Source organism: Tribolium castaneum, chromosome 9 (assembly GCF_031307605.1).
Source record: "Tribolium castaneum strain GA2 chromosome 9, icTriCast1.1, whole genome shotgun sequence".
Classification (NCBI taxonomy): Eukaryota; Metazoa; Arthropoda; class Insecta; order Coleoptera; family Tenebrionidae; genus Tribolium; species Tribolium castaneum.
The window spans coordinates 2,967,269-2,981,770 of record NC_087402.1 but is presented as its reverse complement, the minus strand read 5'-3'; the positions used below and the strand labels follow the sequence as shown (position 1 = coordinate 2,981,770).

General features: G+C 33.7%; 3 protein-coding genes and 1 pseudogene across 3 annotated transcripts; 1 reads left to right on the top strand and 3 right to left on the bottom strand.

Annotated features, from left to right (window-relative positions):
* Window positions 1–380: 380 nt before the first annotated feature.
* Vps36 (Vacuolar protein sorting 36) lies at window positions 381–1,876 on the bottom strand. The gene is made up of 5 exons (XM_968870.4): window positions 1,737–1,876; window positions 1,494–1,689; window positions 1,137–1,447; window positions 681–1,061; window positions 381–575 (listed from the first exon to the last, which is right to left on the bottom strand). Exons 1-5 carry the CDS (start codon window positions 1,830–1,832, stop codon window positions 408–410), a joined length of 1,152 nt encoding a protein of 383 aa, XP_973963.1. The 5' UTR covers window positions 1,833–1,876; the 3' UTR covers window positions 381–407.
* A 96-nt stretch (window positions 1,877–1,972) lies between these two features.
* LOC662764 (mitochondrial disaggregase) lies at window positions 1,973–4,043 on the top strand. The gene is made up of 6 exons (XM_968842.4): window positions 1,973–2,220; window positions 2,265–2,455; window positions 2,503–2,844; window positions 2,895–3,392; window positions 3,446–3,636; window positions 3,689–4,043. The coding sequence occupies exons 1-6, from the start codon at window positions 1,973–1,975 to the stop codon at window positions 3,998–4,000; spliced, it is 1,782 nt and encodes a 593-aa protein (XP_973935.1). The 3' UTR covers window positions 4,001–4,043.
* A 374-nt stretch (window positions 4,044–4,417) lies between these two features.
* On the bottom strand, window positions 4,418–5,730 carry LOC107397742 (odorant receptor 85b-like; annotated as a pseudogene).
* Window positions 5,731–11,037: 5,307 nt separating this feature from the next.
* LOC107397726 (putative odorant receptor 71a) lies at window positions 11,038–12,579 on the bottom strand. Its single transcript, XM_015978914.2, has 6 exons — window positions 12,375–12,579; window positions 11,762–12,329; window positions 11,617–11,716; window positions 11,480–11,572; window positions 11,271–11,426; window positions 11,038–11,206 (listed from the first exon to the last, which is right to left on the bottom strand). Exons 1-6 carry the CDS (start codon window positions 12,559–12,561, stop codon window positions 11,162–11,164), a joined length of 1,149 nt encoding a protein of 382 aa, XP_015834400.2. The 5' UTR covers window positions 12,562–12,579; the 3' UTR covers window positions 11,038–11,161.
* Window positions 12,580–14,502: the final 1,923 nt, after the last annotated feature.

Below are 14,502 nucleotides of genomic sequence, written 5' to 3'. Positions count from 1 at the left end.
GCCAAAGGCTTTTTTGAGTATGCTTTAAAGACAAGTGTTCTAAAGATAAAAAAAATCTATTAGACTAATTTCCACAATTTAGTGCTAATCATTAAGCGCAAAAAACACTAAAAAATACTTTAACTCTTAAATTATTTCAAATAACTCAACTATTCAATATTATGTTGTTATATAAAAAAATCCAAACATTCGTGTTGCAGCTGCCATTTTATTAAAGAAAAATGTACACGTGAATCAAAGTATCTAAATCAAACTTTGTTCAAGTCGGGACAAGGACACGTTTTAATCTAAATATGAATTTGTTTTCTCACGTTGATATCAAAACATTTTCAGTTTTAATAAAACCAGAAATTGATAAAAGGGGTCGAAATAAAACAAAATTTACAACAAATAATTTATTTATTATTTTAATTGGTTAAAAATTTATTAGGATAAAATCTTAGGCCTTCAATCGAATCATCTCTACAAGACTTTCCATGTTTCTCCGCAGTCAAAAGCCTTTCCTTAGCTAAAGTAACAGAAATTCCGAGTGCTTGTGCTAACTCTTCAGAAGAGAGTGATCCTTTATCGTCCAACTGCAAACCAAATTAATTAATTAATTACCACACTTTCAATTATATTTCTGGTCAACGTTGCCTATGACTTAATTTAAAGTCACAGGTCACTTTCATAACATTTACCAAAATCGCTGTAGCTTCTGCAACACTCTCATCATCCAAAGTCGCAAGTTGCAGCACCATAACACCTGAACTGAACTGAATCAACTTCAGCGGCAAAGACATTGATTCCATTATTTGACAAGCGCTGAGGATATCTTCGGGAGAAAGCAGCTCCAACCCTCTTGCTCGATTCACCCAGCAAAAGACGTCAGTCAAGGCCATCATACCTCCCCTGTCTTCAATATGAGATTGAAGCAAATCGCATATTTCTTTGGCCAGACTCCTGTAGTACTGGTTGTCTGACTTGAAGGCGTTTCGCGTCACAGGGTCGTCAATGCCCAGGCTAAGAAGATAGGACTTGAACCGAACGGTTTCGTCCTCAGTTATGTCCCCTTGCTTGTCCTTGAATCAAAAAAATAAATCAATGAAAAAAATGTGAAGAAAACTCCATTAATTTTGGAAAAAATGTAGTCATACTTTAATTTTTGTTGAAATCATTTTCGAAAGTGACACCATTTCTTTAGCCATGCCCATGAGTTTGTTCAAATCTTGGAAGGCAACTGAGATGCTCTCATCTGTGGCTTTTTGCTTCTCCTGCAGGCTGCGTTCAATGCCCACAATTCCCGTTCTTAGTTTGATCTGTGGGACACTTTTCGGGACCGTCCGACCCTCCCAAGCCTTCTTCTGGATGCTGTCGTTTAAAATCCCGACAACATCTGAACCAAATCCTTCCCTAAAGGACAGTTTAATAAAATTGTAAATGCTGGACGGTTGTGGACCATCCTCAACTAAAATTGCCCCTTGATTTGTTGTTTGATAAAAATTGAAACATACGATCTGTGGGTTCTGACAAATGCAAAAGAACTTTTCGTGAACGACTGAAACTAAAAGCGCTGGGTGATTCCTCTTCAATGTAAACAATTAGTGAAAGATTTAAAGCCAGACAGGTCTGGCCTTTGGAGATGGCGCCAGGGCGGCCCCACAGTATCCTGTGAGTGGTTATTATCAGTTCTCCGCCCTCAAATGATGTCTGAAAAAAACTAGAGATCGTAAGGCGTTTTTATGGGTGGTTTCTACCTTTTGATCCCCATCATATAATCGGACGTTTTTTTCACACGTCAGCGTTGATTCGTTATCTAACAGTAAGGGACTAGTGTACCTCCAACGATTCATTCTTTAATTTTCATTATTTAACTCAAATATTATCAAATTTTGACAAGTTTGACGTTCAGCTAACCTCAATCTGACGACAGATTGTCACTTTTGAAATCCTAACCTAAGACTATTATGTTCTGTAAATTCAATTTTACGCGATGTGGAGATTTAGGAACGTTGTGAGACTCTCCACTTGTTTCAAATTTCGAAACCGCTGCATTTGCGCACCCAAATTTCCTAGTTTCCAGCAAAATGAGGAAAAACGGGGCTTCAACCACCCTAAGACAGATTCTTTGGCGTTTTTAGGGTTCACAGGACTTGTCATTGCTTCCTGTGATAACCGAACGCAAAGTAACAAGAGATTATTTCGGGCTGCCCAGTATGGCGTTGTAGAAGAATTAAAAACGTAAGATTGGGCTTGTTTTTCATCGTTTCAATTTATTTTTGCAGTCTTATTAAAAATAAAGCTAATTTAAACGCACGCCACGAGCTGGGCTGGACCCCTTTAATGGTGGCCGCAGTCAACAATCAATATGAAGCGGTTAAAGCACTTCTAGAAGCGGGGGCAGAGCCCAATTTGGGTGAAGAATTTATCAGTGCTAAGCGGACGGCTAAGGAAAAGGGGCTGCACCCAATCGAAGGTAAGGTATTCACGCGACTGTCTTTTTTAAAATACGATTATTTGTAGTTCTCATGACTCGGGAGGAAGAATTTTCAAATAGTTTAAACGCCAAAGTGTCATTTAGGGGTTTTACAGCATTGCATTACGCCGTCTTGATTAATAATTTGAGTATTGTTAAGCTTCTAATAGATCAGGGGGCTGACCCTACTATCGAAAACGAAGCCGGGCATACCCCCCTTGCATATGCTGTTGAAGGTGATTTGAAAAACTACTTGCAAGAAAAAACCTCAAAGTTTGAAGAAATCAAAAAGCAAAACGAATTGGAAGAGCGCCGAAGGTTTCCGCTGGAGGAAAGACTCAAAACACGCATAGTTGGCCAAGAAGGCGCAATCACAATAGTTTCTGCAAGTAATTGCATAATATTTGTCCACTTTTTATTCATTTATTTTGATTTAAAGCCATTCGTAGGAAGGAGAACGGTTGGGGCGATGACGAGCATCCTTTGGTGTTTTTATTTTTGGGCTCTTCCGGGATAGGCAAGACTGAGTTGGCCAAACAGTTGGCTGCGTACATTCACAAGGAGAAGCCCCAAGCTTTCATCAGATTGGACATGTCCGAGTATCAGGAAAAACACGAAGTTGCTAAGCTGATTGGGGCACCTCCGGGTTATATCGGACATGACGAAGGGGGCCAATTGACCTCGCGTCTAAAACAGTGTCCAAACGCTGTTGTTTTGTTTGATGAAGTGGACAAAGCCCACCCTGACGTCCTTACAGTTCTTCTTCAATTGTTTGACGAGGGGCGACTTACAGACGGTCATGGTAAAACAATCGAGTGTAAGAATGCGATTTTCATCATGACTTCGAATTTGGCCAGCGACGAAATAGCACAGCATGGCTTGAAGTTACGGCAGGAAATTGAAAATTTGCGGGCCAACAGATTGAGTAACACAACAGGTCCGTGTTATAATTCTGATTTTGAAATTATTCGGTCAATTTTTTTTTTTTAGATGAAGAAATTTCCGATAATATAACCATCTCCCGGAAATTCAAGGACGAGGTCGTCAAGCCCATCCTGAAGCGGCACTTTAAACGCGACGAGTTTTTGGGGAGAATCAACGAAATCGTCTATTTTTTACCCTTTTCCAGGACCGAATTATTGCAGCTTGTTAGTCGGGAAATGTCAGTGTGGGCACAGCGAGTTAGTTTTCGCATGTTTTTATTGTTAGTTTGCGTAATTTGATTTTTTACAGGCGAAAGATAAGCACAAGATCGATTTAAATTGGGATCGAAGTGTGGAGTCGGCTCTTGCCGACGGTTACGATGTCCACTACGGTGCTAGGTCAATAAAATATGAAGTGGAGAGACGCGTTGTTAATCAGTTGGCTGCGGCTCACGAAAGTGGCTTTATTGGGAAAGGAAGTGTGGTTCAGGTTACCACAGTGTGGCATGAAAAAACCCTAAGTCCGGAGATTAAGTTGAGGGTGAAGAGTAAAGGAGCCAAGGGTTTTGTTGATGTGGAAAATAATAAATTGCCAGTTAGAAATGTTAATTCTGTTTTTTAACATTTGTAGAGCTGTATTTATGTAAATAAACGTTGTTTAGAAATTTTTGTTTTATTTTACAAATTACAACTGAAGTTACCTGCATAAAGAATGCTTTAAAGAGTTAAAGAAGAATTTTTTTTCTTCGATTCTTTTTAAACAATTTTCTTGCAAACTTTAAGTTTCAGTGTAATTACTTTCAAGCAAAAATTCCGTTTTAACCCGACAATAATTTTGTCAGTGGTAATACAAAAATAAATAAAACTATCCCGGCGCATCCACCATTTTTCATACGTAAATTTTTTAAAGTATCTTGTCTTATTGCTTGCGATCTTGTTTACACTAAAAATATAGTACTTTTATAATGTTTTTATTATTACACTTATTATGCAACTCCGTAAAGTGCAAGTTTATTTGAAAAATACGTGTTTAAATAAAAATAAAATAAGATAAAGAAGCAATTTTTTGTTACAATTTCGTAACACAATACAATCGGTGATACTTTAATTACTTCTTTCATTGTTGATTTTACGAAGTTAACATAGCAAGAATCGAATATGACATTTTCAGCACCTAAAATACATTATTACAAGATTTATTCAAAGATTTTCAAATTTACCGAGAAAAAGACCGAAAAAGAGAGCACACCGAACGATCCAACGTTAAGATGCAGTCCTACTTGTGACTTTGCCATCATAAACAATAAATCTTTCCTAATTCGCACATCAGCTTCGTACCATTTGGACGACCAAATAGCGTCAGGAATAGATAAACTCTAAGATAAAAGCATTTGTGTAAAATAATTAGAGACAAAAACATACGGCATTAAGCAAATGTTGGCCGCCAATGCAAGCAACAAACAGAGCTGAAATCCAGCCGCAAACATGTAGTAAAGCACCAAGCCTGTTATCCCCCTAGAATTAAATATTCAGGTTTTATCTAAGGGAATTAGGTATAGATACATCGACAAATTGTTTCTCCAAACAGCCACAAATCGCCGCTGTGATTGTAAGGTGTGCGAACATTATGTTTGAAAAACAGTCGTTTAGCCGGTTTGATAAACTAAAAGTCATTATTAAAAAATTTCGGTTAATTAAACGAACCTCAATATTTCTAAGTGATACAGAATGCACGTTTTTAATTTTCGTCTCGAGACTTCATAGTTTCGCTGATCTAAACATTCCGTGATCATTATTTTCAAATGATCAATTCTGAGGATGACATGATATGCCATTTCAAGCGCGTTGAACGATATTATCAAAGCTAGTTTCATCAATATTTGCGTTGAAATAAAAACATAAAGAAATGTTAAATGAAAAGCTGGGAAATAGTTGATGTCAAACGGGAGCCAAGTTGGTGTCAACAATCCGCAATTCTCCTTCAAGCCTTTGATTTCATTCATCTTTTCACAGTCCGGCTTTTGCAATAATTTCACCAAATTGTAAACCATTACCGCCATGACGCAATAATAGAAAAAAAATTGTGACAAGAAACCTAAAATTCTTTCTTTTTCCTCAAATCCTGGCGGTTTTCCGAACTGAAACTTGGACAAGTCTCGCAAAAGGAGAGCCACTTTTGGTTGATTTTTCACATAAATCATCGTCATGTAATAAAGGCCGCAGAAAGCCACACAAAAGGCAACGTCTTCACTTAGATGTACGTCGGCATCGTCTGAATTACGACGTGATGAGTATTTAATAATTTTTCCACATTACGTACGTATTATAGACATGACTATGTGCATAAAAACAGACAGGACCCAAAGGCTGGTGATAAGCAGGAAAGTTGCAACACGGATGTAATACCACTTTCCTGGGTTCATTTCGTCGGCTTCGTTTGGCCAAATTAAACTATATTTCAGAATTTTTAAAGTGGCACGACAAATTTTTATTTCTAGATTCGTCATTTTGAATTAAAATTATTGCTTACAAGGTGCGCTTATATAGAACTTGGCTGTAGGTGGAGCTGCAGAAGATCTATTGAATATATTATAGAGTGTGTAGATGTAACCCTATAATTCTACAAACTTTTCTGACAACAGTTTGTTTATTTATTTACGTACAAACATAAGTAGATTTATAAAAAAGTGTATTTTATGAAAGGAAAACCCTGGGCGTATGTTAAATTAAACTTGTGTTGTTTTAAATACTGAATATAAAATGTTTCCTATGAATGAATAATTTTACATAAACCGCAAACATTAGAAATGATGTTATTTTTAAAATAAATGCGTTCAACAAAATTTTTGATCCAAATGGTGGTGACTTTGAAATTAAAAAATGTTAAAAATTTTCAAAGTATCATAAAACAAATTTGTTAATATTGTTTGTCCAACTACAATTGCTTCTAATTTTGTCCCACATAATATCGTTATTTTGTTAAATCTATTTCTATTTATATTTACTTTTCTGTAAGAAATAATCCGTTATTAAGTGATTACATTAGACGTAGAAACAGTTAAGAAGATCAATAATAAAGTACGAGTAAATATTTATGTTTTTTCCAGTCGTGCTGCGCTAAAATCACCACAAACTTTATCAACATGTTTAAGAAGAGAAAATTTGATGACCGCTTCATAGTTTTCAAAAAAATCTTTTTTGAATTCGCTTATAGCAAAGAAATGAAGATTTATAACATGATCTGTCTTGTTTTCCATTCATTTAGTTTCGTACTTCAAGTTTATTTCATCGTTCAAAATTTTAGTGTAGAGCTTATTACAAGATATGGTTGCATATTGGCAGTATTTCTTTATGTAAGTGATGCCACATAATATTAGTAATTGCTGGAGAAATTGTTGCAGCTAATAGCGGCCATGTCCTTCGCTATCTTTATCGAAAAACAGGTCAAAATGTTAGAAGTCGAAACTACGTCCTTTTTTTGGCCAATCGATTGTTGCGGTCCTCAAGTAAAAAAATTGATTTACGATCGATCAGCGAGAATTAATATCCTAAATTATTTCACGTTGGCTTGGTTTACACTTTTTGGAATAATTATGCTCCCAGTGTGGGGCGACCAAAGCGAATGGTTTTTATGTATTCAAGTTTTTCAACAATATTTTGGAAGTTGTTGGAAATTGTTTTATTATTTCTACTTTTCCACTTGTCCGATGATAGCATTCACGGCATTCCGGCTGCCGGGTTTAATGCTTTATGGAATCTTGCACATAGATTTGCAGTTGGTGCTCATCTACCAAAAAATTGCTCAACTTTCAGCCAGGCGCATTTTCAGTGAAAATATTGTGGACAACGCACATTATCAAAAGACAGTTTTTAGAAAGTTGAAACTCTGCATATCGCATCATGTCAAGTTGAAAACGTAACAAAATTGTATTCAATCATGCCTTCAGTTAAACTTTCTGATCAGAAATTTAATTGAAGGTAGAGTACAACAGTTTTAAACATTTACATTTTTTTGTAGCTGTTTGAGAAAACTAATTGAGTTAATACAAATGGCCATGCCAGTTTTTATTTTCGTAGGGGCTGTCTGTTCAATTGCCGTCTTGTTTTTTCTTCTTTATGTAAGAAAAATGACAAGGTTTTACAATCATTATTTCACAGTTTTAGGTTTTTTCAAGTTCAAGTCACATACTTAAAATACGTCTAGCCATAAGTGTAGTTTCTAATGTACTCATTGTGTACACATTTTCAGCCGCAGGACAAGCAATAGCAGACGAAGTGTTTTACTCATATAATTCACTTGATAAAGTTACTTTCTTGTAATTTTTAGACTAGTCATGTTTTTGATACGCTAATGACTTGTCCTTGGAACGCATGGAACAATAAAAATAGGAAAGTGTTGCTAATCATTATGTCAAATACTCTCCGACCTTTGACTTTCACATTGGCTGGCATTACTTTAAACTATAAGTTCGGATTAACGGTATATTGCAGTAAAATGTGTACGAACATTATTTTTTAATAATAAGATTTCAGATGATACGGATTAGTTACACATATGCTTTAATTCTGTACAATTTAAACTGACACATTAAGCATAAAAAGTATCTATTGTATGGTAGTTTGCCCAGAATAGCTCACACTATTAGCAATTAAATTATTTGATGTTTGAGTTTACAATAAATTGTAAATGAAAATTGTCTTTAAATAATGCTTTCCCCCGGCGCATCCACCATTTTTCACGCGTTAATTTTGTAATTTTCTTTTTTATTGCTGCATGTGTATGTTTTTTTTTTAGCAAAAGATTTTTATCTTATTGTTATATTATATTTGCGTCGCCTTTTAAATTATTAAATAATTACTAATAGGTAACTTGCCATTGAGAAAGCTTTGAAAAATGTCAAGTTAATTTCGAATTAAGATTTGATTGTAATTGAATAATTATTATTAAAAATGTTTATTACAATAAATAAACTTCTTAAAAAAAATTATACGGATCTGAAAGTAGACTAACTTACGTATCATTAGCTCGATATTATCGTATTTAATTTATTACTGTTAAGACTTTCCGGGTCTTCAGCTGTACCTCCGGCCAAAAATAAGGCTTCGGACCATAAAAGCTTCTTTATGTTTTTAATAAATTTATAATTGAATTAGGTATTACTATTTTTTTAACTTGTATTTAAACGCCAATTAGAAGATAATTAATTAAAAATTTCCCGAAATATATTTTGTTTAAGTATTATGATTTTACATTGTAACATCTTACACATTAGGACATGAGGTTTTATGTAAGTATAATTACTTCCATTTAGAGAATAAATGTAATAAGCCTATTATTATGTTATTACAGTAGAACTATTTGGAAGATCGATAGTGTAAATATTTCCTGTTTTTCCAGTCGGTTTATGATTTGAGACAATATTTAACAGTATGTTTAAAGAAAAAACATTTGATGACCGTTTTATTGTTTTCAAAAAAGTTTTTTTTGAGTTTGCTTATTGCAAAATAATGAAGATTTATAATACAACCTGTCTTGTTTTCCATTTATTTAGTTTCTTACTTCAAGTCTACTTTATGGTTCAGAATTTTAGTGCGGAACTTATTACAAGATATGGTTGCATATTGGCAGTATTTCTTTATGTAAGTGATGCCACATAACATTAGTAATTGCTGAAGAAACTGTTACAGATAATAGCGGCCATGTCCTTCGCTATCTTTATTGAAAAACAGGTCAAAATGTTAGAAGTCGAAACTACGTCCTTTTTTTGGCCGATCGATTGTTGTGGCCCTGAAGTAAAAAAATTGATTTACAATCGATCGGCGAGAATTAACATCCTGAATTATTTCACGTTGGCTTGGTTTGCAGTTTCAGGAATAATTATGCTCCCAGTGTGGGGCGACCAAAGTGAATGGTTTTTATGTATTCAAGTTTATCAGGAATATTTTGGAGTGTATTGGAAATTATTTTACTATTTTTATTTTTCGACTTTGCCAATGGTAGCTTTCACGGCATTTCGGCTGCCGGGTTTAATGCTTTATGGAATCTTACACATACATTTGCAGTTGGTACTCATCAACCAAAAAATTGCCCAACTTTCAGCCAGTCGCGATTTAGATGAAAATATTGTGGACGATGCAAATTATCAAAAGACAGTTTTTAGAAAGTTGAAGCTCTGCATATCGCATCATGTCAAGTTGAAAACGTAATTTTTTTTAATTATGCCTCTAATTAAATTTGTGATTTGTGATTTCTATTTTCTAGCTCTTTGAGAAAACTCATTGAAGTAATACAAATGGCCATGCCAGTTTTTATTTTAGTAGGGGCTATCTGTTCAATTGCCATTTTGTTTTTTGTGCTTTATGTAAGATAAATGACAAGGTTTCAGAATATTTATTTTACGATTTTAGATTTTCTCAAGTTCAAGTCACATTCTTAAAATACGTTTAGCTGTAAGTGCAATAACTAACGTCCTCATTGTGTATACATTTTCGGCTGCAGGACAAGCAATAACTGACGAGGTGCCTAAGTCACTTATTTTTCACTTAAAAATATTTTCTCTCAATTTTTAGACAAGTCACGTTTTTGATACTTTAACAACTTGTCCTTGGAACGCATGGAACATTCAAAATAGAAATGTGTTACTAATAATTATGTCAAATACTATTCAACCTTTGACGTTCACATTGGCTGGTATTACATTAGACTATAAGTTTGGACTAACGGTACGCAGTTAAATGGTTACGAAAGTTTTTTGATAATAAGATTTCAGATGATACGGATAAGTTACACGTATGCCCTAATTCTTTATAATCTAAACTAAGTGTGAGGTACTAATTCGCATTGTAAAATGTTAATGTACTTCTAAGAAAGCACATACTCTTACCACAATTAAATTATTCAAAGTTTGAGAAAGTTTTCTTTTATTATCACACCCCATTCTCGCTTGGAAAAAAACTGAAATATATTTTTCAATTAAATTTTTGGGTGCTTTACTGTATGTTAAGAGTTTTCTTGATAATTTATATCATATTCATACATTCTTATTTTCAAGAAATATTTTACGTAAAGTGGTCAAGTCTATAAAAAATAATTGCTTTGGTAATTTTTAACGAGAATCTCGGTAATTATAATTACAAGCAGTGATTGTATTGAGCACTAAATTTGTGTTTTATAGATTACATTAAAAATAAGTAAAGTAAATAAACTGTAAATAAAAATCGCATTTGAAATAATAAATTCTCCCGGCGCATCCACCATTTTTGCATTTCTCCATCGGCACGTAACTACATAGAAATTAAAATGTTTTTGCACTGAAATTGTTTCAGTTTCAATGTTTTTCTTGTCTTTTCCGTAAAAGATATTCATTAAAAAATATAAATACGTTTATAAAATAATGTTATAAAAATCAACCACTGATGTTTTGCTGTTCATACCTAGTAAATTATTCATAGTCGTAAGAATGTAGAAACATTTTTAATGATTTTTAAAAATGCTTGTTACAATCGATGACTTATTACTTATAAAAAATCCATATGGGTCTGAAAGTCGGGTAACGTATTATTATTTCGATATTTTCTTATTAAATTTATCGAATATTAACTTGCAGGGTAAGACATACTTTGGTACCGATTAAAAAACACAAAGTAAACGCTGAAAGCTTGTGTTAAGTGGATTTGTTTTTTTTTGTTTTTATTGACATAGCCTTGTACAGTGCAATAATGTGACAATAATAATAGTACTAAGATTAAAAATACAATTAAATGCCTTAGTTCAAAGTATAATTTAAGAAGTTAACATAGCGAGGATTGAGTATGACATTTTTATTACCTAAAATACAAAATTATAAAAAATACTTCCCTTAAAAGATTTAATACAAGACGTATGATTTTACCGATAAAAAAAGGGCGTATGAAAGAATTCCAAACCCTCCAACGTTCAGGTATAGTCCTACTTGTGACCTTGCCATCATAAATATTAAATCTTTTCTAAGACGTAAATCAGCATCGTACCACTTAGACGACCAAATGGCGTCAGAAATTGTTTCACTCTAGAGTATAAATAAATAACTATATAAATCAAGAAGAAAAAAAACATAGCTACAGCATTAATCAAATGTTGGCCTCCAAGACAAGCCAAAAACAGAGCCAAAATCCAGCCAAAAATATGTAACAAAGACCCTAGTTGGTTATCACCCTAAAAATAAATCTTAATTTTTTTTTTATAGTGAGTTACAATACATCGACGAATTGTTTTTCCAAACATCCACAAATCGCAGCTGTGATTGTGAGATGAGCAAACATTCCATTCGAAAAACAATCATCCATCCGTTCGGCAAAACTAAAATTCATGCTTAAAAAATCGCAAATTTTGCAATAAATGTACCCCAATATTTCCAAATGATACAAAATGCAAGTTTTTATTTTTCGTTTAGACGCTTCATAATCTTGCTCATCTAAACTTTCCAAAATCATAGTTTTCAAGTGATTTATCCTCAGAATGATATGATGCGCCATTTCGAGAACATTAAACGAGATCATCAAAGAAAGTTTCATCATGACTTGGGTTGAAGTAAAAATGTAAAGAAAAATCAACTGAAACGCTGGCGAATAGTTGATCTCAAACGGCCACCATGTCGGTGTCAACATCCCACAGTTTTCCTTCAAGCCTTTCAGTTTATTCATTCTTTCACATTCTGGTTTTTGCCGGTATTTAATGTAATTGTAAATCACAACTGCCATAACACTGTAACAAAAGGTCAATTTGGATAAGAAACCCAAAATTCGTTCCGTTTCGTCAAATCCAGGCGGTTTGCCGAACTGAAAATAGGACAAATCTCGCAAGAGGAAAGCCACTTTTGGCTGCTTTTTCACGTAAATGATCGTCATGTAATAGACACCAGTGAAAGCCACCATCAGGGCAACGTCTTCGCTTAGATGGATATCAGCATTGTCTGAATTGGTTGAGTGAAGAAAATTTCTTTGGATTAAGTACATACTTCTTATGGAGACAATAAGGTGCATGAAAACTGATAAGACCCAAGGACAAGTGAAAAGTATGAAAGTTACGACACGGATGTAATACCACTTTCCTGGATTCATTTCGTCCGCTTCGCTGGGCCAAATCAAACTGTATTTTAACACAGTTAAAGTGGCACGACATATTTTTATTTCCTGATTCTTCATTTTATTTAACTGAAGCTTCTCTCAAATTAAAATTATTGCGCAAAAGTGCGCTTATATACTCGAAGGAGGAGGGGATCTGTTGAATTTATTATAGAGTGCATAATAATATAATTTTATAATTCTACAAACTTGCTGATATTCTATTGGTTTATTTATTTATTTAGATAATAAGTAGTAACAAGACCGTGTGCGCCATAATAAAAAAATAAAAATATCGAATATATCAAGAAATATGTATTTTTAATAACACTGGCGTATGTTAAAAGTAATTTTTATAAAAAAGTTATAAAATGTAGAATTCGCAAAAAACTCTTAATTTTGTATTGGTTTAGTCATAATTAGTTTGTTTCTTAATTTTCAACAAATATTCGTATTAAATTTTACTTTGTTAAATATCTAATACTAATTTATTGAAGACAGAAAATGTAATACTCCTATTATTACATTATTACAATAAAAGTTAATTATTTGGAAGATCAATAATAATATAAATATCGTCTCCATATCCAGTCTGCTCATAGTTTGAAGTGAAGTTTTAACAGCATGTTTAGGGAAAGAGTATATGATGATCGTTTTATCGTTTTAAAAACAATCTTTCTTGAGTTCGCTTATTGCAAGGAAATGAAGATTTACAACATGTTTTGCCTCGTTTTTCATTTATTTAGTTTCTCGCTCCAAGTCCATTTTATCGTTCTGAATTTTAGTGTGGAGCTTATTACAAGATATGGTTGCATGCTGACTGTATTTCTCTATGTAGGTAATGCGAGAAACAAACAATTCCTGAAAAAATTATTCCAGCTAATAGCGGCCAAATCTTTCTCTATCATCATTGAAAAGCAGGTCAGAATGCTGGAAATGGAAGCCACGTCCTTTTTTTGGCCAATCGATTGTTGTGGTCCTCAAGTAAAAAAAAATATTTATGACCGAGCGGCTCGACAAAACATCCAAAATTATTTCACGTTGGCTTGGTTTGCCCTTTTTGGCATAATTATGCTCCCAGTGTGGGGCGACCAAAGCGAATGGTTTTTATGTATTCAAGTGTTTCAACAATATTTTGGTTGTTGGAAATTATTTTATTATTTCTACTTTTCAACTTTTCCAATGATTGCATTCACGGCGTTTCGGCTGCCGGCTTTAATGCTTTATGGGATCTTACACGAACATTTGCAGTTGATACTCGTCAACCAGAAAATTGTTCAACTTTCAGTCAGGCGCAGTTTGAAGGAAAATATTGTGGATAATGCAAATTACCAAAAGACAGTTTTGAAAAAGTTGAAGCTCTGTATATCGCACCATGTCAAGTTGAGAGAGTACAAAATTTGTATTTAACCTTGTCTTACACGTTTTACTCATTTGGTTAAATTTTGTAGCTCTTTGGGAAAATTAATTGGTGTAATACAATTGGCCATGCCGGTTTTTCTTTTCATAGGCGCTCTAGGTTCTATTGCCGTCTTGTATTTTGTTCTTTATGTAATAAGACAAATTCCAAGGTATCTCAAAGTTTAATTTGTGATTGTAGATTTTCCTGAGTTCAAGTAACATACTTAAAATACGTCTGGTTGTAATAACAATTTGTAATGGACTCATTGTGTACACTTTTTCCGCAGCGGGTCAAGCACTAGCTGATGAAGTACCTCAGTCAAATAATTCATTTGAAAGAGTTATTATTTTATTTTTAGACAGGTCGTGTTTTTGACACGCTAATGACATGCCCTTGGAACACGTGGAATATTAAGAATAGAAAAGTGTTACTAATTGTTATGTCAAACACTATACAACCTTTAACATTCACGTTGGCGGGCATTACTTTGGACTACAAGTTTGGACTTACAGTACAAATTTAAATGGGCATAAAATTTTATTTTAATAAATTGCTTTCAGATGTTACGAATAAGTTGCTCGTATGCTTTGATTCTTTATAATCTGCACTGAGTTTTGCAA

Coding starts and splice junctions, on each gene's coding strand:
- Vps36 (XM_968870.4), bottom strand. CDS start 1,832: ATGAATCGTTGGAGGTACACTAGTCCCTTACTGTTAGATAACGAATCA. Junction 1,448..1,493: donor TTTGTCAGAACCCACAGATC/GTATGTTTCAAT, acceptor GGGCAATTTTAG/TTGAGGATGGTCCACAACCG. Junction 576..680: donor CAGAAGCTACAGCGATTTTG/GTAAATGTTATG, acceptor TTTGGTTTGCAG/TTGGACGATAAAGGATCACT.
- LOC662764 (XM_968842.4), top strand. CDS start 1,973: ATGTGGAGATTTAGGAACGTTGTGAGACTCTCCACTTGTTTCAAATTT. Junction 2,221..2,264: donor GTTGTAGAAGAATTAAAAAC/GTAAGATTGGGC, acceptor TTATTTTTGCAG/TCTTATTAAAAATAAAGCTA. Junction 2,456..2,502: donor GGGGCTGCACCCAATCGAAG/GTAAGGTATTCA, acceptor GATTATTTGTAG/TTCTCATGACTCGGGAGGAA.
- LOC107397726 (XM_015978914.2), bottom strand. CDS start 12,561: ATGAAGAATCAGGAAATAAAAATATGTCGTGCCACTTTAACTGTGTTA. Junction 11,717..11,761: donor TATCATTTGGAAATATTGGG/GTACATTTATTG, acceptor CATGAATTTTAG/TTTTGCCGAACGGATGGATG. Junction 11,573..11,616: donor TGGAAAAACAATTCGTCGAT/GTATTGTAACTC, acceptor ATTTATTTTTAG/GGTGATAACCAACTAGGGTC.